At 49.5% G+C, this 24,285-nt stretch overlaps 7 protein-coding genes and 1 non-coding gene across 8 annotated transcripts; 6 read left to right on the top strand and 2 right to left on the bottom strand.

The window, feature by feature from the left end:
• Positions 1–458: 458 nt before the first annotated feature.
• P174DRAFT_444691 (CCCH zinc finger protein) lies at positions 459–1,842 on the bottom strand (the record flags this gene model as incomplete). Its single annotated transcript, XM_024828149.1, has 1 exon — positions 459–1,842. One exon carries the CDS (start codon positions 1,840–1,842, stop codon positions 808–810), a length of 1,035 nt encoding a protein of 344 aa, XP_024679533.1. The 3' UTR covers positions 459–807.
• Positions 1,843–2,820: 978 nt separating this feature from the next.
• On the top strand, positions 2,821–4,167 carry P174DRAFT_444689 (DNA-directed RNA polymerase III subunit RPC25). Its single transcript, XM_024828148.1, has 7 exons — positions 2,821–3,061; positions 3,136–3,234; positions 3,298–3,394; positions 3,450–3,536; positions 3,592–3,655; positions 3,714–3,891; positions 3,952–4,167. The coding sequence occupies exons 1-7, from the start codon at positions 3,050–3,052 to the stop codon at positions 3,994–3,996; spliced, it is 582 nt and encodes a 193-aa protein (XP_024679532.1). The 5' UTR covers positions 2,821–3,049; the 3' UTR covers positions 3,997–4,167.
• A 601-nt stretch (positions 4,168–4,768) lies between these two features.
• On the top strand, positions 4,769–6,597 carry P174DRAFT_444687 (cystathionine gamma-lyase CYS3). Its single transcript, XM_024828147.1, has 4 exons — positions 4,769–5,171; positions 5,242–5,327; positions 5,394–5,841; positions 5,893–6,597. Exons 1-4 carry the CDS (start codon positions 5,049–5,051, stop codon positions 6,472–6,474), a joined length of 1,239 nt encoding a protein of 412 aa, XP_024679531.1. The 5' UTR covers positions 4,769–5,048; the 3' UTR covers positions 6,475–6,597.
• A 206-nt stretch (positions 6,598–6,803) lies between these two features.
• P174DRAFT_278570 (protein-histidine N-methyltransferase) lies at positions 6,804–8,580 on the top strand. The gene is made up of 3 exons (XM_024821541.1): positions 6,804–7,113; positions 7,276–7,572; positions 7,646–8,580. The coding sequence occupies exons 1-3, from the start codon at positions 6,952–6,954 to the stop codon at positions 8,294–8,296; spliced, it is 1,110 nt and encodes a 369-aa protein (XP_024679530.1). The 5' UTR covers positions 6,804–6,951; the 3' UTR covers positions 8,297–8,580.
• Positions 8,279–9,225, bottom strand: P174DRAFT_394776 (putative NADH-ubiquinone oxidoreductase 178 kDa subunit). Its single transcript, XM_024823646.1, has 3 exons — positions 9,072–9,225; positions 8,759–9,003; positions 8,279–8,687 (listed from the first exon to the last, which is right to left on the bottom strand). The coding sequence occupies exons 1-3, from the start codon at positions 9,183–9,185 to the stop codon at positions 8,531–8,533; spliced, it is 516 nt and encodes a 171-aa protein (XP_024679529.1). The 5' UTR covers positions 9,186–9,225; the 3' UTR covers positions 8,279–8,530.
• A 745-nt stretch (positions 9,226–9,970) lies between these two features.
• P174DRAFT_t152 lies at positions 9,971–10,044 on the top strand. The gene has a single exon. It is a non-coding gene; the product is annotated as a tRNA-Ile (tRNA).
• A 1,762-nt stretch (positions 10,045–11,806) lies between these two features.
• P174DRAFT_423796 (uncharacterized protein) lies at positions 11,807–15,675 on the top strand (the record flags this gene model as incomplete). The annotated part of the gene is made up of 3 exons (XM_024825149.1): positions 11,807–11,813; positions 11,876–14,483; positions 14,793–15,675. The coding sequence occupies 3 exons, from the start codon at positions 11,807–11,809 to the stop codon at positions 15,673–15,675; spliced, it is 3,498 nt and encodes a 1,165-aa protein (XP_024679528.1).
• Positions 15,676–18,549: 2,874 nt separating this feature from the next.
• P174DRAFT_434025 (putative C2H2 finger domain protein) lies at positions 18,550–22,981 on the top strand (the record flags this gene model as incomplete). Its single annotated transcript, XM_024825839.1, has 4 exons — positions 18,550–20,973; positions 21,021–22,088; positions 22,694–22,781; positions 22,827–22,981. 4 exons carry the CDS (start codon positions 18,550–18,552, stop codon positions 22,979–22,981), a joined length of 3,735 nt encoding a protein of 1,244 aa, XP_024679527.1.
• Positions 22,982–24,285: the final 1,304 nt, after the last annotated feature.

Here is a 24,285-nt window from a genome sequence, read left to right as displayed (position 1 = left end):
TAGGTACTAAGGTTGCAGGTAACCTTGTGTAACAAAGGAAGGTGTTTAACTGAAATAATCATCCTACTATAAGTTATTGTATCTAAATGGAAGTACCAGGCTAAGGTACCTTACGGTACGGGTATGAGCATTCCGTATTATGACATTCAATACTACTTCCAAACAGGGACATTTGCGATGTGGTATGAATGCGTCCCTCTGAGAGGGAATGTCCTAGGGACCAGGAATAGTCGATGATAGACTACAATCTGGTGAACTTTCAAGTCTGGTGTCCTTTGCTGCGACCGTTTCAGTGCCCAGGCTGAAAGACTCAGGGCTCTATTTGGTTCTGAAGCTAATTCGTATACGGATTTTATGTACAAGGCGCCGATGTTATATAGAACATGCCTTTCCAGCCCCTAGACAGCAGCAACTGTGTCTTCCGTCTCCTGAGAGTCCCGGTTCTCATCTTTGTTCCCGTCAGTATGAGGCTCGGCCTCTGGGGCATCGAGAAATCGGTTCTCTCCCAGCCATACAATCACCTCCATGGCTCTCCGATCCTCGTCCTCCTTTTGACGTTCGACCAGCTAGTAAAAATTGCGTGTTAGCGTTTGAATGGGCGAAAGAATGCCATTTTCCTTCTTTGCTAAAGACCAAGGATACTTACTGCTTGGAACAGTCCCCTCCGTCCTTTTTTCTCCACCGGTTTTGTTTTAGCGCCTCTTTCCGGCAACTCGTGTAGAAAATGGCACTTCTCCCCGTGCAAGCAGCGCCCATTGCGGGCGAAATGGCGACACACTTTCTTCTTATTGACTCGAGGCGGTGGTGCTACCCGCTCCGGCCCCTCACGGCGCGAAGACACTTCCTCGGGGCCGAATCATCATCGCTCTCGTGGGAATCCGAAGATATGTCAGATCCACTTGATGACGTCCAGTCAGTGCTGTCCGAATCGTCGGAAGATGATGCGGCGGATTCCTCGTTTCGACTCTCTACTGAGTCACCGGGTTCCATCTTTGTTACCATTGTCCCAGGGGCCATGGATGCGACAGAACTCTCGGCAGGGACAGCCACAGTCTCCGAGTCGTTGTCCTTGGAGCTGAGTATCTCCACTTTCTGAGCAGATTTTGTGTCCGCCTTTTCTGGAGCGACGGAAGGTTGAGATTCAGTTTTCTGCGTTGCAGACTCTGACCCTCTTCTCGCCTCCATGGCCACCTTTTGCAGCCTTTCAACTTCGAGCCGAGCCCGCTCGGCATCTGCCTCCGCTTTCGCTACCCGTTCCTGCTCCTTTAGCAACTTGCGTTGGAGCTTATCAGCCTTTCGTTTCGCCTTGGCCGCCGCATGCGCCGGATCAATGACGCTCTCCGGTTTATCATTGGCGGCCTTCTGGGCTCGTCTTTGCTCCTGCCTCTCAATCCTTTTCTTGTTCAGAGCTTCTTCACGGGCTTTCTTAGCCTCCTCCATGGCCTTTTTCTTCTCTTCAGCCTTTGCTTGCGTCGGAAATCGTTTCTTCCGTTCCTCAATCCATGCGGCAATGTCTGTGGGTGACTGGAGTGTGGACGTCCGTCCTTTATAGGTGAATCGCAACGGCGCTGTAGCACCGGCAGTCGCAGGCGCCAACTTGGATTCTTCATCCACGTCGTCCTCCTCACTCGATTCATGATCCTCGGTTTTGGGCGTAAGCCCTAACTGGTTGTGTTTTCTTTTCTTTTTTCTCGGATTTGCAGCATCAACTGCTGGAGGAGGTTTCACAGGCAGAGGGTTGCCGAAGCTTGGGACCGGAGGCGGTGCAGGAACGCGAGGTGCAACTGTTTGCGGTTTTCCTCCAAATGCCGACGCATGATCCCGCTTTCCGCCATATTTCATTGAGCTTCCACCAAAGGAAGATTGGGCCTGGTGTGCGCTAGATTGCCGCGGCGTCCATTGATTGCTACGCCGAGGACTAGCAAAGGTTCCTGTGGGTGGTGACGCTTCAAAACCCCAACGCATTGGAGGACTCATCATCGGTGCTTGTACGGGTTGAGGCGTATGTTGAGTCGAATGCACGACAGAAGGGTACGGAGGACTCGATTGCGCATTTGGGGGGCATAAGCTGCATCATAGCTAGGTTGTGGCTGATATGGAGAGCCGAGAACGACTGGCGGCTGCGAAAAGTGTTGTGGGGACGCGTACGAGGATGTATTGGACTGGTGTTGGAAACCTGGTGACCCTAAAGACGCAATCTGTGGCGATGGAATATTGCGAGAGACAGTAGGCTGAGATTGAGGCGCAAACCCGGTATAGTTTATCGACCCATACCCGAAAGAAGACGGCGTAGTAGAGGAATAGGTCGGGGTATGGTTGACATGGTGGGGAACAAAGGAGCCTCCCCGACCTCCTCGATTCCCAAACCCTCTGCCACGACCTCTGTTGTGCCCTCCGGCGCCTCGTCCACCTCGCTGACCATAAGAACCGTAACCGTGTTGTGGAGGCCCAGACGGAAAAGCTGACTGAGGTTGCTGCTGTTGCTGAGAAGAAGGAGGGGGAGGAGGAGGGGGAGGAAATGAGAATCCCTGGGAGCTCATTGCGGGAAGATCTCTGCAGGCCCTCGAATGAGTGACAGCATCGATGCCATCCTCTCACGCCATCCCGGAGACCTGAGAAAACCTCCGATCACTTCTGATCGCTTCTTTAGGACCGAAGCTTCTAAAGTTGTTGTTCCGTTCCGAGATCCGAATTGTCATGTAAAAGCCCGGCTAAGGCAGAGTGGAGAAGTCACGTGCCAAGTCCTGGCTATCAAACACTGGAGGAAAAATTTAAGAGCAACCAGACCGGATCCGCAACATGCGATTGGTCAAGGCAATTCGCGATTGATCTTTTGAACTTCTCATTGTTGCAGACTCAAATACACTTTTATAATGTCATGAATCTGTGATTACTGAAAACATAAATTAGAGGGGCCGTTACAGCGTCCTACATGGTTAGAATGCAAGTTGTGTCTTGCTGCTAATCCTCTCTGCGACTGTGTGGAAATAGAAACTACATTCGTGATCACTGCTCATGCAATATCTCGTTCCCCTGTAACATATTCGAAATGTTCATTCTTGTCAGTTGAGAGACGTCCTTGATCAAATTTAGTTTTTCTTGTCATGAATAGACAAGCTGACTGCAGCGAGGCAGACAACCGTCTCAGATCTCATCCAGATCTCTCCTGAAGACTTCTCCAAGTACAGCGCTGTCGCAATCGAGGACAATATTAACGAAAAGTATGCAAATAAAGTACGGTGAAGTCACCCTGATCGAGGTGGCAGTCGCCTTGGCTGACATGGTTCGCTTGTGCAGGTCATTCAAAAAATTGGCCTTTGCATTGGATTCTATGACTTGTTAGAATCGTCGGATGGTTTAATAGGCCATGGCACAGGTTTGGTCAACGTAAACGGTATGTCAGGAATGATTTCCCGGCTAAAGATAACTACTTTACTAATTTTCTATAGTGAAATTCCGACTCATCGTCTTCCGGCCGTTCAAAGGAGAAATCCTACTAGGCAAGATCTCCAGTGCTACTCAACAAGGGATTAAGAGTATGCAACAGTCTCAAGCTCATGGTCACTATACTCATGCTAATACAAAGAACAGTTGGTGTAGAATTTTTCAATGATATTCTCATTCCCCCGGATCTTCTGTTGGACGGCGCTCGATTGTAAGCAACCGTCTTTCTCCCCACTGTCGCAACTATACATTGGCTCACCAGGAAACAGTGACATTGCCGATCAGGTGTGGGTTTGGGAAAATGAAGATGGCTCAACATTCTACTTCGACATAGGAGAAATTGTCCGTTTCAGAGTTGAGATGGAGGAATGGCATGATCAGATTCCCAATGCTCCAGATCTAGGAGACGGCGCAACCATTGAACGAAAGCCTCCCTATTCCATCATAGTATGCGCCCTCGCGTTTCGATTTCTGATGAACTTCAATTTGGCTAATTGAAAAACTCAGGGCTCGATGCAAATGGCGGGTTTGGGACCTGTGTCCTGGTGGTGATGGGAGAATTGATTAGTGAGGGTATTCCCCTGCCTTTTTATGTTGACTTTATGTACGCGCGCCGGATGATACAATGGGCTGGAATTGGAAATGATAAATGATTCCCATCATTGGCGTTGCTAGAATAGAGGACAGGACAGCATTGAATGTATCACCTCTTGCATGATGACCATGAGATGATAGTCAAGAAATGATTACAAAAGTCCAGAAATGACGTGATTTTTGATCCAAGCAAAAATGTACTACTCTGTGCTGTGTGTACTTAATGTCAGGTAAAGTTGTAGTACAAATCACCTCATCGGAATGTATTACTGTAGGTTCCAGCTTCCCGTATCCATGTCCATTTGTCATCAGGGTTGCGTATAACTAGTTAACTACTAGTTAACCTAATTAATCTACTATTTGTAGATTGTGATGACGATTATTCAGACCGAAGGATGGAGATACCTAATATCTGTAGGCACAAAACATCACTGCATGCATCTACCTGTCAGTAAGCTACACACCTACCCAATAATCTATCTAGCCTAGATGATATCTGCAAGATCCACGTTGTCCTGGATCTGATTATCAATTGAATCTACATGCTCGGTTAGTGCCGGGAACGTCTGGTTCAGATGGAGACAAGTTCCGCCCTGTAGCCTTGTAGTGCAACGTAAAAGAAATCCCAAGAGTGTCTTGATGGGAAAGAAAAAATCGGAGTCCGAAGGGCAAGGAAAATAATACTACTTGTAGTAATCAATAATCATTAATGTGTCTGTGTTTCTCCGTCGCACATTCCAGTCTAATATTTGTCGTCTGTTATTATTAATTGTCAGTTGCTGACTCTTATAAACACGAGGACGCAGGACCGGCGCCCTATTGGATTTTTTTTTTGGAGTGATCTCATACAACTGTCCCCTCCGACTGTTTCTTTCAATATCTGATAACTAGATCGAATAAATCGGTTATCGATAAATTTTCATCCTTCTATATTCTTTCTCTCCCCACTTTCTTTTTCTCCCTGATTGTACAAACCCTCAATTCGTCTTTAACGTCGTCGACCGCTCACAATGACTGCATCTTCCAATGGCCACGCTCAGAATGGCGAAGGTGCACAGGAACGCCGCTTTGGCACCTTAGCTGTCCACGCTGGATCGCCTCATGATCCCACTACTGGCGCCGTCATTGCTCCTGTGAGTTCAAACGATTGCGCTGCATCCTTCGCTACTTATGGAGAAGGGTAAGAACTAACCATTAACATAGATTTCGCTTTCCACAACATTTGCGCAAACCAGCGTCGGTAACCCCGTCGGTCTCTATGAGTACACCAGAAGCTCAAACCCAAACCGGTAGGTGACTGCCCCGAAACACAATTGAGAAGAACGTGCGAATGAATAGGCGCTAACGTTTCTTAGTGATAACTTCGAGCAAGCTGTTGCGGCCCTCGAACACGCAAAATACGCACTGGCCTTCTCCTCCGGTTCGGCGACTACAGCTACCATCCTCCAGTCCCTAGCTGCAGGCTCTCACGTCGTCTCGGTGTCCGATGTGTATGGCGGAACCCACAGATACTTCACAAAGGTCGCCTCGGCCCACGGTGTTCATGTAACATTCTCGCCTTGCATTGAAGTTGACGTGGAGGCATTGATTCGACCCGACGAGACCAAGCTGGTCTGGATTGAGACCCCATCCAACCCCACACTTGGCTTGGTCGACATTCGCAACGTAGCAGCCGTTGCGCACCGGCATGGCATCATCGTGGTGGTTGACAACACCTTCATGAGCCCCTATGTCCAGAATCCCTTGGATCACGGAGCCGATATCGTCGTGCACTCGGTCACTAAGTATATCAACGGTCATTCAGTAAGTTGTGACGCATCGTCTACGGTAAGGCAGTTTACTAACCAGATATAGGATGTTCTCATGGGCGTCGCAGCCTTCAACTCTGACAGTCTGAAGGATCGTCTCACATTCCTGCAGAATGCCATTGGGGCCGTTCCATCTCCTTTCGATTGCTGGCTCGCTCACCGTGGCCTCAAGACCCTTCATCTGCGCGCCCGTGAGGCGACGACTAACGCTACAATCGTCGCCAAGGCTCTTGAGGCGTCGCCTCATGTTATCTCTGTCAACTACCCAGGACTTGACTCACATCCCCATCGCGCCATTGCTATTAAGCAGCACCGCCAGGGAATGGGTGGTGGTATGCTGAGCTTCCGTATCAAGGGAGGCCAGAAGGCCGCTCATCTTTTCTGCCAATACACCAAGGTCTTTACTCTTGCTGAGAGTTTGGGCGGCGTGGAGAGTCTTTGCGAAGTCCCTTCAAGCATGACACACGCCGGCATTCCTAAGGATCAGCGTGAGGCCGCTGGTGTCTTTGATGACCTCGTCCGCATGAGTTGCGGTGTTGAGGATGCAGAGGATCTCAAGGCCGATACGCTCCAGGCTCTTGAGAAGGCTGTTCTCGCTAGCCAGCAGATGGAGAACGGATCTGCTTAATTTTTTTCTGTTATTGCGAGTGAATCAAGACATAGACGACATTATAACGCTGAAATGATAGATTTAGCCCAACATACGAAGACAACCGTCATGTTAATGGAATTTCGATTTGGGGGCTGGGCCTAGACTTTCCAGCTTCCACGCGAGAATTTAGCACAGATATTGCATTTGGATAGAGAAGCTGTAATAGACTACCATACTACATGTTTACGTACGGGTTCAAGATTGTCATGAATAGCGATTCACATCTAGTAGTCCAAGTATAGTAACTTAACTTATGTTAGGCTCGCTTAGTCATCAATTTATTCCTCAGCAAATTTTTGGATCATGCCTTCAAGAACTAGATGTTGATATATTCAGAATTCATAAAAGTGTTGTCATATTGTGATCAGCTTCTCCCAGAAAACGGTCGCATAAGTTTGTTCAAGATTAATCAAGTCTTGCTTAGAAGCAAAGAAATAATTCTATAAGCGCGCAATGACATCGGCGTTCAGCTTCGGTTTCTCTGGGGATGACATCGACATTGACGAGAACGATCTCAATGGTGCTGATGAGAGAGATATGAATACTGTGGAGCATGCCAGCAACCAGCTCACTGGAAGATTAATGGAGCCTCAGAAACATGATATGGCAGAATGGGTAAGTTCTATGCTCACTCTGCGGGATGCCTTTAGGTAGTCGGGTAGCTACAGACAGATCGCGCTTGAAGGCGACGGATGAGATGAAGAGGGAGAGAGGAATAGAAGACAGCGAAGGATAATTTATGATCGGCCATATATGCTCAATCTAACCATGTTCTAGATCTCTACATTGCCATCACAAATATCATACAACAAGCTCGTAATAAATGCATCTCATGGAGATGAGAAGACGTTCACCCTTGCACGTCGAGAAGTCTTCGACATTCGGACTCAGCTCATGGCCGAAGACAGCGCAGACCATGAGAATGAGGAACTTATCTCTGGGCTCGAGAAGGGAGATATCAAGCCCAATTTCTACGAAGGTGGCTTCAAGACATGGGAGTGTGCGGTGGACCTTGCCAAATTGGTTGCTAGTGAAGATCTATCTCATCAGGATGCGGATCAGTACATTATTGAGGTCCGTAGCTCTCCATTTCATCCTACTTCAGTATGCAATTATTGCTCGGATGGAAGCTGACGGGAAAAAGTAGCTCGGTGCTGGGACTGCGGTACCGTCACTGACTCTCTTCGCGCAAGCACTGCGTCGACCAGACGCAGCGACGAACAAGATCCATTTCACATTCGCAGATTACAATTCTGCCGTCCTCCGCCTAGTCACGCTTCCGAATCTGCTTTTGACTTGGAACTACATAGTCACGCCTAGGGAGCCGCCTTCGACGGAGGCAACTTCGTCCGGGGACCAGCCGGATGAAGAAGAACTAGATATCACGCCTGAGCTCCTGGAGAGCTTTCAGAAAGATCTCGCAAGCAAGAAGATCACCTTCGATTTCATTTCCGGTGCCTGGTCTCCCGCCTTTGTTGACTTGGTATTCTCCAGTTACGGGCAGGACAAAGGCAAGACATTGATTCTTGCGAGCGAGACGATATACTCTCCGGCATCTCTTGCGCCCTTCTCCGAGACCTTGATTGCCTTGCTTCGCCGGTCTGAAACCGAACAAGAGCGGAGCAAAGCCCTCATAGCGGCGAAGAAGGTCTATTTCGGCGTGGGAGGTGGAGTAGACGAGTTTCTGATGGTGTTGAAAAATGTCAATGGTAATGACCTGGATGTGGAGGAACAGGTGAATATCAACTCGGAAGGTGTCGGTCGAGTGATATTGAAGGTTGCGCTCAGGAGTACATAATCACTGCATTGGGATGAGGCATATATATAAGCATGAACATAAGAGCTACCAGGCAATATCGACCGGCTTTTCCATCGTAAACGGCGATAAAACGAGACTGGTTAATGAAACGGTAAAATGGACCGTTGACGGGGCTACCATAAATGAATCTGTAATATGTACAACACGCCCCCTTAGTGTATGCCTGCCACTGACATTGCTCTGAAAAGATCTTGAAGTAAGACTCAATTTTGTCTAGTCATATAGAGATACAACCTTGCCGTCCTTCATACGAGCGACGCGGGCCTCTTCCATCTGCTTGTTCTGCTGCTCGTAATGAGCAACGACAGCACTCAGGTCCACGGATGAACCAGCAGGGACATTGTAAGGAGGAGAGGTATTGAAGCTGACTCTAGAAAACGCAAAAATCCATACGTTAGCTCGTGCTTTGGGCCGGATATAGGGAGCTCATATGAAACGTACTCGGGCTGCTTTAATTCGAAAGTGGCTCTAGGGCCCTGAGACTGAAGCAGATGGCGATCCTGAGCGGCCTTCTCCATAAGTGCCGTGTGAATGGCGTTCCTCTCCTCAAACAGCTTCTCCGAAGGCGTCCACTTTTGGATGAGGTTGGAGATCCACGATTGCGAGCCCGATTCCTCAGTGGACTTGCTCAGGCGGTAAAGAACGTAGGCGGAGGCAAATGCACCAATGGTAACATAGAAACTGCGCTGTAAAGATAAAAAGAGTTGCAGTCAGTGACGAGGACGATTTCTGTCGTGGGGGAGATCGAACGTACGCCGAAGCTCTCGTTCACAGGCTCGGCATGAGCGGCATGAGAGGCAAAGCGACGGGGCTGCTGATTGCGCAGCAGCTGCCGCGCCGAAGGGACTGATTGTCTGGCGAAAGACATGTTGTGGAGAAAGACAATTGGCAATGCCGATTAATGACGATGATGCCGTCGCCGGATGATTTGAGGTTGAAAGCCGCGTGAGGGCGGTTCGCCGGACGTCACATGACTCTACCTTCTAAGCTTAGCGCAACCTACCCAGTCTCCTGTAACTACCTATAACTCGCTGATTCAAACCAGATCTTCAATGTCTACTAGGCAAATACTGGAGAAAGAGGAGTATGCGAATAATACTCGTTCGCTATAAGTTTTCAAGTGGATTAATCTAGCAATCTTTCACTCAATGGCTGAGGTTACCATGTTAATGCTGGATACCGACTCTGTGCCAATGACGGTCCGAGGAGAGTCCCTCCCGCTGAGCTGTTGGTCATGAACTACTTCGAAAGAACCATAATATTAGGCAATCTGTTAGAGTGGAGTCGAAATAGCCTACAGTGTCGCTATCAATGAAGAGATTGGTCACAACGACGTCAGTGATGTCCATCTCCGTCGCTATCTGGATGGATGTACACTGGAAACTGTCAAGTTCAACCATCGCACGAATAGTAGGCATGCAGACGTGATCAGGAGAAGGCCCATACCTCAGGACATATCCATCGACCTCCCCGGTTGGTGCACTGGCCTCTATGACAAGATGTTTACAAAATCCATGTCGCCTCAGACTCGCAGCAGCTCGGTCAGACTCAAGCCGAGCCCCCTTCTGGCCAGAGCCATTCTTACAGTTTCTCCTCTTCCTCCTCTCGAAAAAAGCTTACATAGTATAACTGGCTGCTTCTGTACATCAATCTGGTCCTTTAGCTCAGTCGGTTAGAGCGTGGTGCTAATAACGCCAAGGTCGCGAGTTCGACCCTCGTAGGGACCATTTTTTGACCTTTTGGCTGCATTTCTATCCAGTCATCTGCGAGCAAGCGGAATGCATTCAAATATTCTCAATCAAGATCGCATAGCCAGTATTAACCAGGAAGTTTGGCCTCTTCACTTAGTACCGCTTATTGCTCCAGTCTCCTTCTGCTGTTGTTCCTCTCATAAAGCTGGAGTCTGGTGCCCTAATCTTGGGCCCTAGAGCTAAACCTATCTGGCATGAAATGATTGTTTTCAATAGCCTAGATAGTTGTCATCACCACTTCAGAGTAGTTGGGCATGAATAATCAGAGGACGCTAGTACAAGAGAACAACTACAACTCATAACTCCTCAGACCCAACTACTGATGAACAAAGGCTCAAAGCGTATTTCTGTCTTCTTCATCGTTCCAATCAACGGTCATGCAAGCCCAGCCACCTCGACCGCCTGAATGTGCTCACGGCTGTCTAGCAGAAAAAGCAGGTTGCAATTTCACACGCACCAACACATGCTGAAGTGAACTATTTTATTCGGGCTATGCTTCGGGGTCGTTCTAGCTTCAAGGTTCGAACCTATCATCCTGGCTCCTGCTCCATACACATCAAAAAGGCGGGTCTCTGCGTTGTCAGATTCACAATGGCTGCTCTGCAACACACACCGCACTACAGGTGGCTGCTAAACTAGACTGCTGGATCGTCACTGCTTTGCTTTGAAATGCTAACCGAGTAACTAACTGCCTCACATTCAACTGGCGCTCCCCACTGCTCCCATTGGGCCCATTGTTATTGGGCTCTTCCCTGTTGCCAATAAGAGAGGCTTCAAAACGTCTGGATATCAAAGGGGACATGTCATCGATCTCCATCCTCCAGTTGTCTCTAGCGTGGAAACCCCACATCCTTTTTCCCTGCCTCTTTGGTCTCTCGAATACAGGCAGCTACTTGCAGGACACGCATGCCTGCAGTTTCACCATGGGAAAATGAAGCACCCAAGGACAGAATCCAACTTGATCGTGTGTCGCGTGTGAGCTTTGACAATTTATTTTTTCCCTCAATCGGTTCAAGTTGCAGCCTTCCGAGTTGCCATTCTAGCTCATGATTGATCCTGCCACCCCGGAAGATGCAGTCTCATTTTGATGCCCAACCCACTTCAGTTTACCAAGATCGTTCGGCCATGCAGGTCGGGAACCGACGGCTTCGGACCCATTCTTTACAATTACCGCTTTAGCACCCAAGACCCGGAGTGTTAAGGTCGCCTAACTACCAGCACTGTGGTGTGACTCGAACGACTCATGGGTACTGATTGGTATGGACTAAGGTTCGGTCCGCTTTCTGCCTCGCCCAGCCCCAGAGAGGCTGGTGGAGATCATTCTCGTGTGTAACAGCGTCGTTTTGGGCTTGGTTCAAGATAGGGTTATTACCTGGCTTGTTCTGCTCTCTGGATTCTCCCTCATTAATATCTTGTCCCACGCATTGCTCCAAACACAGCGCAGTCGGCGTCAGGCTCGGTTTCCAAAATAGTCTGCTTGCTTGCAGAGCAGACTCCTGACACCGTGTGATACTGTCTTCGTGTGGCCCAACTATTTGTGCCCACCGCGCGCCTTTACTGCGCCTAGGAATTCATCACTCTTTCCCCCGAATGCATGCTTATTTTCACATCCCTTCCATCATCGCCTGATCGTTGATCACTCGCCTTCCTCCTTCTGATTGATCACTTCTGACCTATAGCTTTCTGTATCCATATCAAGTCAGTGTATATCTTAAGTCCCCGTCGAGCGCGCTTGCAAATGTACAGTTCTGAAGCAGCAGCAAACCCAATCGAGTATCTGCTGACACAATTATCGCTACTTCATCAGAAATCAACCTACTGGGGACACGTCTTCTTCTACAGTTAGCACTCGGCCACGCCTCACTCTACCACAATGGCAGGGTCGGGCAAGAAGGGCAAAGGCAAACCCGGGGCAAGCAGAAGAATAAGAAGGGGAAGACCCAAGAAGCGTCTGACAACCCATCTGAGACCCCTTCCGCCGAGCAGCAAGACCAACAGCCGCAGCCGGAGGTCGACAGCGAACCTCCTTTTGATCAAGAAGATCAACAACTACAAGCAGAGGTTGGAGCCGGACCTCAACCTGCTGAAAGTCAAGGACTTGAATCAAACGTTCCTCTACAGTCTCTCCCGGAACCTGCCCCCGAACACGGACAGGCCCCGGAACAAGTACCAGAACTGGAGCACCCTCAACCTGTTGCAGCGACAGCCTCGGCTGTGCCTGGAAATTGGGAAGATCCTCAACCATCGACGAACCTGGACCAAGACGATATATCGAGTCAGCCGCAGACATTGAACGATGTGCAGAACATTTTTGAAGCGACTCACGAGTCCATTCTAGAGGAATTAGCGGCACCGGACCCTCCGACAGACACAGAGGCTGTTGAGACGAATCCTGAGCCTAACCATGGTCTGAGTGGCCAGAGTGACGCTGCCGCCCCCCCAGAGCCAACCCCAGTCACGGCACCTCAGACTCCCATGTTTCCAGAAGCAGCAGCAGCTTGTCCGCTACCATCGCCGTCTCTGACAGAAACTGAGTACGTAGCGGCGTCTCCTCGCTCGAATGCTGCTTCCCCAGCGCCCAATCCTTCCTCAGAAGCCGAAGCCGAAGCTGAAGTCGATCTCCCAAATTCTCAACAAGAGCTTACTCCACCTGCGGACCAAGCCATTTCGCGAGCACCGGACCCAGCTTCGTCCTCGCGGCCGCCATTTCCTGCACCTGTAGCAGCATCTTCCGAACCGCCGGCGTTTTCGTCTGTTTCCCAGACTGCCTCTCCTGCCTCAGAGGCGGCATCCGCTGCGTTACATAGTGCATCTCCTGTAAATCAACCTGCCTCTCCTACGTTTCATACAGCATCGCCTGCATCAAAGCCATCTTCGCCCATTCCACAGTCTGCATCTTCTCACTATAGAGGCGCCTCGCCTGTCATGGCGAACCCAGCGTCTCCCGCGCAGAGATATGCCTCGAAACCCGCCTCTCCCCATGCAAAGGCCAGCAGTCCGCTTACTCGTCCCTACATGTCTCCAGCGGTTTCGCCACACGCTACGCCGTTCGGACCTCCGCCGCCAGCTCCCAGCGTGCCTCACTCAATCGCTCCTAGCTATGCCACTGCTTATCAATCACCTGCGATGAGTTCTGCTGGTTACATGCCTCATTATGCTCCTTACTATCACCACCCTTCTCCAAATATGCGTCCCACTCCTCGCGGCTCAATAGATCCTCACTATGCGTCGGCCTTCCAAGCCATCCGGGATATGGGATTGCCAAATGGGCACGGTGTGAATGACAGGGGAACCATTTCACCCCCTCAGGACCAGCACGACGAGCCTATTGAACTTCTGCAAAGAATTCAAGAGGCTATCCCGGACATCAACCGCTTGCTCGATGGGTACAAGAACACAAAAGGCAAGCTTGCAGCCCGGGAGGCTGAATTTAAGCAGATGGAAAGTCAACATGAACAGGCATTGATGCACAAGGATTTCTACATCGAAGCACTGCAGAATCAGATGAGAAAGGCAGCGAACGAGAGTGCGGAGGAAGCAACGAAATTGAAGAACACCATAAACGAACTCAGAATGGAACTAGGCAACCTTGAGGAGAAGAGAAAGGACATTGAGGAGAACCTGGCGGCGGCGGAAAAGTCCAACCAGGAGCTCCTGCAAACGAAGTCTGAACTGGAAGGGCAGATCGCCGCTCTGAACACGAACATCAAAGAAGCGCAGGAGGCGCACGATCAAGAATTGGAACGTCAGAAGGAGGAGAGAGTGGAAGCTCTTGCAAATCAGAAGCAAGAATTGACTGAACTATTTGAGGAAATCAAGGCCGAAGACGAGAAAGCGGCAGCGGAAGCTTTGGCAGCTCGGGAGAAGGAATTACTCGACCAGCAAGAGACGATGAAGGCAGAATACGAGAAGGAGAAACAACAATTACAGCAAAAGCACGACACCCTGCAGGCCGAATTTGACTCTAAAGTGACTGAATTGGAATCGAAGGAAGCCGAACTGGCCTCCACAAAGGAGGAGCTTGGCTCCAAAGTCACGGCATTGGAGTCGACCAAGACCGAGCTTGATGCCAAGGTTGCGGAGTTGGAGTCGACTCAGACCGAATTAAACTCCACAAAGAACGCACTAGATGAGAAGCAGAAGGAGCTGGATGAAAAGGAACAGCAGTGGACTGAAGAACGCACCGAGTTGGAGGCTCGGATTTCCGCCAAGTGTGAAGAGCTGGCCAACTGCGAGCGCGAGAACAAGAAGCTGGAGGAAGATAACTTGCTCAAGGAGCAACAGCTTGAACGTGCAGTTGAGGGGATGCGCACCACAATCGACAATTTGGGCAAGGATTGTGACAGGCTGAGGAAAACACTCCACAGTCTTGGAGAAGCAACTGACCTCAAGAGCACCAAGGGAGACTCATTCTTGTAAGTGACCTACTGCATTGAGACATCATCTCATCAGCGCCAGACTGTCATTTCACCTATTGATTTTTCCTTTCTCTCTATATTCTCTCTTTTCATCTCCGTTTCTCCCTCTCTTTCTTCTTCTTGTGGCCAGACTGAAACTACGCTCTTTTATGTTTCTTCTTTTCTTTCCTTTGTCGATTTCTTTTCAGCGCATATACATGTCTCTTGACACTTCCTTTGTCTCTATTGTTTCGTCTATAGAATGATCACGATGAGATGTCGGTAACGCTATAAATGTACCTGTTCTGATAAGAATCTCAAATCTAGTTTGGACTGTTTCGACCAACTCTCTCGTCTTATCGTTTCCTTGTCCAAGGAGCATTTCACGTACCTCCCGATTGATCCTCCCAAGGACATCTTGTCTAAGATTCCTCCGGAGCTCCCGTCGTTCCTTGATAATACGCCAGCATCGCGGGAACTGCGTTCGGCATATGTACAGCATGTCATCTCGAAAACTTTGACCTACCGGATCTTCCAGCCGTTCTTGTTCACTCTGGGCAGGCGATACGACAAAGCGGATACTTTCTTCCAGATGCTTTCGATGGACATTCGCCGCAAGTCCGTCAGACGGGAAGCATTCTGGAGACAACAGACACTGAAGGCAGCGTATACCACGTCGGATGCGAAGCAGTCGATCAACGTCGTGGCTGCGGTGATTGTCGATGAAATCATCGATCTTATCAAACACTTTGCCGACCCACGACATCTCGATTCCCTGCTCATCGGCGTGCGCAAGATCGTCAAACTCGCGGCGGAGACCTGGAGGCTCGCTCGTGTCGAACGAGAACTGATAATAGCTAGCCTTCCAGCTCCAGATGCGGAAGGTGTTTCTAATGACAGCTGGGACGAATACCTGGCCCCGAAAGAGGGCAGCGTCAGTTCCGGGAATGACCCCAGCCGACATGTCATCTTGCGGACTTTCCCCCAGATTACCCGGGAGGCTGCACACGAGGATTTCGCCGAGGATGAGGAAAAGGCTAGTCCTTGCACGTATTCAAGGGGAACTGTCTTGTACTCTGACTCGCCTGTCGTGATGGCGCGTCTTCAGGAACTTGCTAAGAAGTCGACCGAAACCCTGGCCAGCGGAGAGGATTCGCCGCGTCGTGGCTCAAGAGGATCACTCCGCTCGGTGGAAGTCATTGCTCACTGATAATTGCTCATATCAAGGTATTCGAGTCGATGCTACGGATAGAGAAATTTGTTTTTGTATCTGATGATCTTTTCTTGGGGCGATTTTATTTTATTTTCTTCTGTTTCTGGCTTTATTCTTCGCTTGAACACTATTTCTGTGGTTTACTGGAGCTTTAGTTCTCCTCGACCTTCCTTCGTTTTAATTCCCTTTGTTCGGACCATCATTATGTTTCAATCTCTTCTGACTTTCCTTGTCTCTTGGCTTATGGAGACTCTGCATTTCTATACCTTCTCTATTTCTTGTATTTTGTTTGTTCTCCTTCACTTTTTGACCATTTCGGGTATATCCACCCTCATGTCTTAACTCAACTTTGTAACTACGCTGTTTCCGTGGATTCAGATATGCCTGACAGCCTGCGGAGCAGCAGGCCTTTTTTTATGATGATATCTATGAGCTTGGTTGTTCTTCGTTCTGGGAGATGTACACATGGCTTTTAGCGGTGAATGTTTATTTATACTATTGTCAGAAAAGCTGCCTTGTCTATCACGCTGTATAGGGTTTCAAAATGACATCCAATTTTGTAAATACCTATCACTGGCTCTTCATTCTGCTCAGATTCCAGGGCTACTCTAAGCGTCTCAGCCGAGTAAATCGTACTATTGCCCGGAATATAGTAGGAGGTGGTCGTTGGTTGAGCGCTCAGCACCGCCACCCATTGTGATGTCAGAGGCTCAGAGCCGATTAATGGTGGAACATCTAGACAAGAAGGGTCTGATTACTTGTCTCAGAGCATAAAAAGCTTGTTTTGACTTCAATGGTTGCTTGCAGCTTCAGTTGTCTATGCGTAGCTCGATCGAGGGTCAGACTATGGGAGCATTGGCTCGATCGATTGCAAAGGTTCCTGGATGACAATTGACATCATAGAACGCGAATTTGGGGCTTGGTCAGTGTCTACTGCATGATGAGGAACATTCTTCTTCTTTGAAGTTGGTGAAACGAGGCTTAGAGGGGAGAAAGTGATGTCGATGGAGAAATATGGAGGCACGTTATTGCACAGCCTCAGGCAGGGCTGACTGGCGATAGTATTCATACCTAGGCCTGTAAACGGAATACCGGTTGTCTTGTCCAAGATTTGTATTTGATTGGTGGGTAGACAACTGTGGCTGGGGAAGCTGACCGACTAGCTCTGCCTTAGTACTACTATCTACCTTTTAGGTTATAAATAGGTAGGTCGGTAGATACTCCGTACTCTGCTAGGTAGAGTATCAATCCATGAAAAGTAGCTCATGCAGTAGGACTAGTAGTTTCAGGGAGCAGCAATATGGGGGCCCTGTTTCATGATTGCCTCTGTGGTTGATAAACTTCTCTGTCTGCTCTAGGTCATCCTTGTTTGCCTCGGTGGAGGAAATAAGGATGTTGCTGACCCATGGGTACGTAGTACGATAGACCCAGGAGTTTTCCCGCCTTGAGCCTTGATGGCAACGGAGGATCGTTCCATGGGTTTAGTCTAGTTCTATCTACTAAATACACAGAATGAAATATCGATCAGCAAGATGCAGTTCAAGCAGTCGGACCGGCTACTAGTAGTTAGAGCCTAAGATCACCGGCCCCCTTCCTGTTCGTACCTTCCGGGCCGTGCACATTACTTGGAGAGAGGATAGTCGTAAGGATTAGACACCCCTCCACCGCATATATACTCTTGCAAGTATCTGCAATTCTGCATATTATAAGCATCCTGCATATGATACAAGGCAGAATAATGAACAGTCCAACCCTTCGATGACACTCAAATGCGCCCAAAATAAAATATTCCTTCTGTTACCCCGACAGAGGATCAGAGGACCTAATCTAAGATATCCACTTATCTCATAGCTGATAGTCAAACCCCGCTTTGCTCTTACTGGCTGACGATGCGCCGAATGTCTGACGCCGGCGCCATCTGTCTTCTCGCAATGGAGTAAACAGGTACAAAGACCGGCAGGGATTAATATGGTTCTGGCTTCTTCGTCGTATTGTCCCAGTGGCTATTTACATGCGACAAAACCGCTAATTATAAATCACTTGAGAGGTTAGGTTCCTCTCTACTTTGCCCCAAATACCTGTGTGCCAGTCCAACTGTGGCTCAGTTGTCCAGCATTTCCCCCTTCTCAGCCGCAATTCGCAAGGCTTTCCTCCTCACCAGGGAAAAGTGTGGCTACAACAATGAGTAATAATACTATGGACCAGGGTAATATCCAAGTTAGTTACTAGTTATAATTATTATTATGTGATCCATCTAGCCTCTGTGTCTCTCTTCTTTCTTGCCTGCCTTATTATTCCCTTGTTTTACTTGTAATCCTCGATCTACTCACCTTCCGACTTGCCCCCTCCACCCACTTTGTTTCCCCCCCGGCTGTGGCAGCTGAGCTGAGCAGAGCCTCTTCCAGGCACAGAGTGTGACTTGACTCTCTCTGCCCCCTCTAGCTTCATTCTTCTTTCCCTTTCATGACTCCACTCACTTCTTCTTCTCTGCTTGACTTTTACTCATTCTTTGCTTTCCCGCATTGTCGTCTTCACTGATAGTCCGGTCCTGCTTTGGTTGACCTGAGCACACTCGCAACTTATCTGACCTACAGCACTACAATTCTTACAATTTTATCTATTGAAGTGGCTGTTCCTGTAATACTCTTGCTACTGAATCGAAAGGGCAGCTCCCGATCCTGCTCATTTCTCGTTGTATAAGGTACTCTTGACTCTTATTACTTCCAGCGTCGTCATTTCAATGACCATTGAAGTTGACTTTCAATAAACGCAGAGATATGCTTTCCGGAGAGCGTCATCTCTGATCTTGTTGGCTTTATGATCAGCCTGGAAGCGAGCAAGGTCTGCAAAGCACATTCTAGCACCGCAATCATGTCGACGCTATCTCCCCAGCTGGTCCGTAGCGAATCCCCGACCGACATGGGGTTTCCAAACGCAAATTTCTCAGATCCCTATCTCTCCGCTCCGTTGGACCCCGAGCAAGATGTTTTCAAATCCTCAGGTATCAGATGGACCCCAGAGCCTGGTCGGCACGACCTGCGTGAGGTCTCGACCTCTCCTTACAACCACAATATGAACAGCGATTCTGCGCAAGGTGCTGAAACAGCTGGTTACCCGACCTCTTATTCTGATTTTTTGAGTCCCGTCGACGACTTTTCAAGTGACCTGAGTGCCCATGCTTCCCCAAACGGCGATCAACCGCCGGGAAGCATAAGTATGGAATTGCACTCATATCTCGATGCATGGCCACATGATGTGAGTTCATCTAACATGGCTGTACCTGATGGGTCACCATCCGTGGACTCAGGATCGGCAGCCCTCTCTCAGCCAACCATGATCAGCTCACAGCTCCTAACCCCGGACCGGACTAACCACCCGAGTCCTGCGTCCGGCTCGACCAATCGACGAAACAATGAATCCCAATCGCATTCGGGGCAGGTGCTCACCATAGTCACGGCTCCCTTGGACAACAACCTCAATGTTCATCTCTCCTCAGATGCTGCCAGAGCAAGAAGCCCAATTGTTACGGTCGAAAGCTATTCGCGCGGAGATTCCCCAGCCAGAGAGACAGTTTCCGTCCGACGGCAGCCGAGCCAGTCTTCCACACACCTTTTGCCTGGCGGAGAATCAGAGGATGGCGTTCACAATACCTCATGGCAGAAATCTCAACAAGCGATCGCACGTGCGCACGATGGTTCCTGGCTTGCGGATGGCACCACTGGCCAGGCCGGTGTCGCCCCTACATCACGTGACGATACGTATATTCTCAGTCCCAATGAAATAGAGTCACGGCGACGCCTTGAAGAGAAGAACGCGGATATTCGGTCATGGTCCGCCACTGTAAGCGTCGTCAGTAGTGAAGATGGAGAAGACAGCCCTCATACCCGCGGCCGCAGAGTACCAGTGGGCACACGACGCAGGGCGAGGAGCGCCGGAGACCCTGCGCTACAGCAGGACTACTTCAACCTGCAATTTGGAAACTACGGGCCGGCCATCCCTGGGCCCGGTGCGTTAATCCATGAGAGCAGCGACGAGGAGCTCAGTGGCAATGATTCCGAGGTCGAAGCAAGCGATTCGGGATCGCCCGCAGCCAGCGTCAACGAAGCAAGGTGGGCTCAAGAAGATCTTGCAGATTCGCCCGTGCAGGAAAAGCCCAACTCCGCGGATGGAGAGCCGGCACCACATCAATTTCTGGCAACTCACCCATGGATGGACCCGGATCACGACTCTACTCCCAGATCAGTTCGGATGCAGCCATCAACCGCCAGCGCCGCTATGATGGAATACCAACGACGCGCTCGAGAAATAGATGCCATGTCCCGTTATGCAACTTGGGGTACGCGGCCCATGAGTGAAATGGAAGTGAATAGTATTATTGGTGCGGGAGGTTCATTTGCCAATCTGTCTATCAGCCAGGACTCGAGCAAAAAACACGCAAGGCGGAGTAGCTTGATGAAGTTCTTCCCACGGAAACCATCGATCAGTGTACTAAAGAGGCCGCTATCAGACCTGTCCCTCGTTGAAAACCAAACCACGAACAATGTGGTGAAAAGTCCGCCATCGAGAAAGGATAGTTTTCCTCACCGGAAACTCAGCCTTGTGCGAAGCCCAAAGTCTCCCAGCCTTAGTACAGGCGGCGCTGTCATTGCAATTGCCGGCCAAATGGCGGCTATTGGAGGCAGAGACTCCCTGAGTACCGCTTCTCCACACTCAACGTCTAATCCATGGAACAAGTTTGGGCGGACGCGCAGTCGGAGTGAGATACCGCGGTCTTCTGCACCGGGTCTATTCGACTTGATGACCAGTCACGGTGGCCCGCCCGTTCCCACCATTGGCCACTCACAAACTTTGACAACTGACAATCATGGTCTCCAACAGGGGGCGTCAAGCCGGCCTGTTGAGACTGGAGATGATGAAGAGGAGGACGACGATACGGCCGAAAAAGGGCAGGTGATGAATTTTCCGGTTCTCATCCGTTTGCCTGTGCCTACAACGGAAGGGTTCAAGGCTCAGATCACACAGCTGAATCCTCGTCTGGAGCCTGCACTGATCGATCGTCTCGCGAACGAGCAGGTTCGCAGATATAAGAAGTTGGTTGAGCAGAAAATGAACCATACGCATGCCGTCAGTAAGAAAACCTGCTCCGCGGGTAAATTCTGCTTCGCACAGGGCGGTGAAGCCGTGATACTGGCCGCGCGCGCTGGACCTCATGACTCCGAAGCTACACATACCCAGTTCCAGATCACCGGGCACAGCGGACTGGATGATGAACCTCCCGCGCTTGGAGAGAATGCTGTAACAGCGGCGCAGTTTCCCCAGGCGTCCCATTACCGCCTGTGAAGCGCCTTCCGGCCGAATTCGAGTGTCCCATATGTTTCAAGGTGAAAAGGTTCCAGAAGCCATCCGATTGGACGAAGCATGTCCACGAAGACGTGCAGCCTTTTACTTGCACATTTCCGCATTGCAACGAGCCCAAGTCGTTCAAGCGAAAGGCGGACTGGGTTAGGCATGAGAGTGAACGGCACAGGAAACTTGAATGGTGGACTTGCACTGTTCATGATTGCCATCATACATGTTACCGCAAGGACAATTTCGTACAGCATCTCGTCCGAGAGCATAAGATGCCCGAGCCCAAGATCAAGAAGACGAAGACGAAAGGAGTGGGCGCCACATCTGAAACACAGGAAGAAAGCAGTCGTGAGCGAGACGCTGAGCAGCTGTGGGAGTTCGTGGACCAGTGTCATCATGATACCTCCAAGGGACCGCGGGAGGAACCCTGCCGCTTCTGCGGTAACGTCTGCAACAGCTGGAAAAAACTTACCGTTCATCTGGCCAAGCACATGGAGCAGATTGCCATGCCTGTCCTGGCACTAGTGCAAGAGCGAGATCTGTCTTCCAACACAGATGCTGGCGTTGCCCCGAAAGCAGTCAGTTACCCTGGCTCGATTGCACAGGAAGCCACCAGCTTTTCACCTGATCTGAATAGCATCAAAGTCGAGCCGGAGGCGCCATTGAATTTCAAAGCCGGGCAATCCGCGCCCCCTGCTGGATTTTTGAATCCAACCTACCCACCGACCTCCACAACCCTGCATCAAGGGTTTCTATCCGCTGAACCAGAGGCGTACAGCGCATACGGGTCGCAAGCGGGCCTCGCGGGGCAGCAATTCGTGCATGTTCATCAGAACTCTGTCACCTACCCGCCACTGCTGAACGCCGGGCCGCGACCCAGAATACCGACTCAAGAGCTGAGCGTGTTGCAGAATCCGTACCAGCTTTGCACCTCACCCACGGAGATGCGCACGACGTATGATCCCCAGGGCACACTGCATCTGTCGCCCCCTCCGGTAGAGAACGGCCAGGCCTATCATGACCAGATCACGCAAGCCACATCGTATTCATACGACGGCTCCGTGGGTTATTCCCACCAATTTTAAGCCACCATCCGCTGTGCTGGATTTGAATTTCGCACCTTGGATTTTTGACTTTCAGCCTGTGGTTCCCTCTTTCTTGTCTTTTCTCTTCTCTCTCTCCTTTTCCCTTTTTTGGTGCATGATACCCCGACCGTACCATTGTTAACATTCGACCGTATTCAGGCAAGGGGGCTCATTTATGTTAGTGGGATTGCGTTCTCTATCGTCTTTCCGTTGTTGATGAGATCCATGAGTATTGATGGAAACGGCCCTGGAACAGTACGGTGATTGTCTTCTCTTGAATGATCTGAACAGCGTGATCGATGTATATATACCACCAGCTTCTCTCCTTGAAAATTTCTAGTATCTCTTTTTTACTTGTGGGATGTACTGGTGAGGATCCAGAAGGATCCAAGTTCCCATACCTCTTTGCTACATCGGGTTGTGAGCCGGTTGAAAGCCTGTTACTGTTAGGGATGAATGCAAGTCGAGAATTGAGGTATGACGAGTCAAAAGAGGCCCCGGAAAATCTGAGGCTGCGTTTGAGATACACTACTCTGTAGACACCCACCCCTCCCCCCAACAATCGGTGACTATCTAGATAGTCTCCCATCTGCGAGGGATGTTTTAAAAAGCGTCCAGAATTGCAAGGGAAAAGGGAGAAACAGATAGATAGTATCCAAATGTTCCCACGTAAGTATGGATATCGTCATTATTATTACTACCTGTTTCTTCTAGGTCTATCTTCTGGACAACCCTGTGGATTCTCTCTATTTGTCCTCTGCATGAATAATGACGATGATCATGCCAACAATAGAAAGTCTATGCAAGCCCTTACAGGCACTGCCACTATTAGGCCAACTGGTGTGGTCGACTTTTCAACTCATTTGTAGCTTTTCTTTTCTTTTTATTTCTTGGCATTTGCATGAGATACTCTTCAATTTCCGTGGAGCATGTATGTAGGGAGCACTGGCCATTAACATGTTAATATTCTTCAATCTTTTGACATGTTGGGAGTAGGCGTTGTTGATCTCTCGTTCCAACCCAGAGCCTTACATAGCTAGGGCACACGCGTTCTCTCGCGGCTGTAAGCAGCAGTCGATAACGATGTACTCTGAGGAGTCTTGAACTGCGAGGAAAGGAATGCGGATGACGAAGTTTATGTGGAAGTCCTGATCCTGGAATGTCTTTTATTCGAAGTGAATTGAACCTCAGTGGGATTATTATTTCTGCGAAAAAGGACACAGACATTCCATCATTCCTGGCACAACGTCGTGCCTCTTTTGTAGCTAAATAATACCTCGACCATGTGGGAAATGACAGGGAGGAGGTTGACCATCTCAATTCATCATTCTTGAATCCCGACTGATTTTCTCTCTGTTCTGCAGATTGAGACTTGCTGTAGCCCATTTTTTCGTGGAGTTCTCTGATCCATACAGCATTAGCATCGCTGCAGGGTTACAAGCATTATTCGGTGTGCTTGCTGCTGCTGCTGCTGCTGCTGTTGTTGTTCTCTACCTTTTTAGACACATCTTAAACACCGAGTCTTGCAGCCTTCTTTAAAGCATTAATGGTCTTCCATCTGGTTTTCTTCTGACCTTCTCTCTCCATCACTTACTTTTCCTCTCTTGATAATCTAATCGCGTGGGGTCCTCTTTCACCCTCCCCTTGCCTCCCAATCCGTGTTGCTCAGTGACATTCGCCTGCATCAACCATCACGTTTCTTTTTCCTGGGAGCCACATCGATCAATTCAGCCCAAGACTGATTCAACTATCCTCCTGTCCCTCTCGATTTCTGACTTATTGCGGTCGTCAGTCTACCCTCTTTTTCCCTTGCTGCTCGTTCTTGCTAAGTAGCTTGACTGTAAGCCTTTAACAGATACTGCTTCTATATCCATCCTGACCCACACCGACAACGATACCTGACTACAGTATCTAGGCACTTCTATTTTCTTTTCATCTATTCTACTAGTCCGTGCCAATTCTCCCCTGTCGTTAGCTCAGATTATCATTTCGAGAAGGGCAAGAAATAGCGCAGTCTGGTTGAACCCCTGCATTTGTATTCTCCAGCTCTCGGTCTCCATATGCTCCACTTTCTACTACCTATATGAACTCTCGCTAAGTCCCAGCGTGACACGGTTCTCCAGACTGTCAGCTTGAGTGGGTCGACTTTTTGAACCTCGTCGCTCGGCCCATA

Source organism: Aspergillus novofumigatus, assembly GCF_002847465.1.
Source record: "Aspergillus novofumigatus IBT 16806 chromosome Unknown P174scaffold_7, whole genome shotgun sequence".
NCBI classification, from domain to species: Eukaryota; Fungi; Ascomycota; class Eurotiomycetes; order Eurotiales; family Aspergillaceae; genus Aspergillus; species Aspergillus novofumigatus.
Note: the sequence above shows the minus strand (reverse complement) of the source record. Positions and strands in the feature narration are given on the sequence as shown.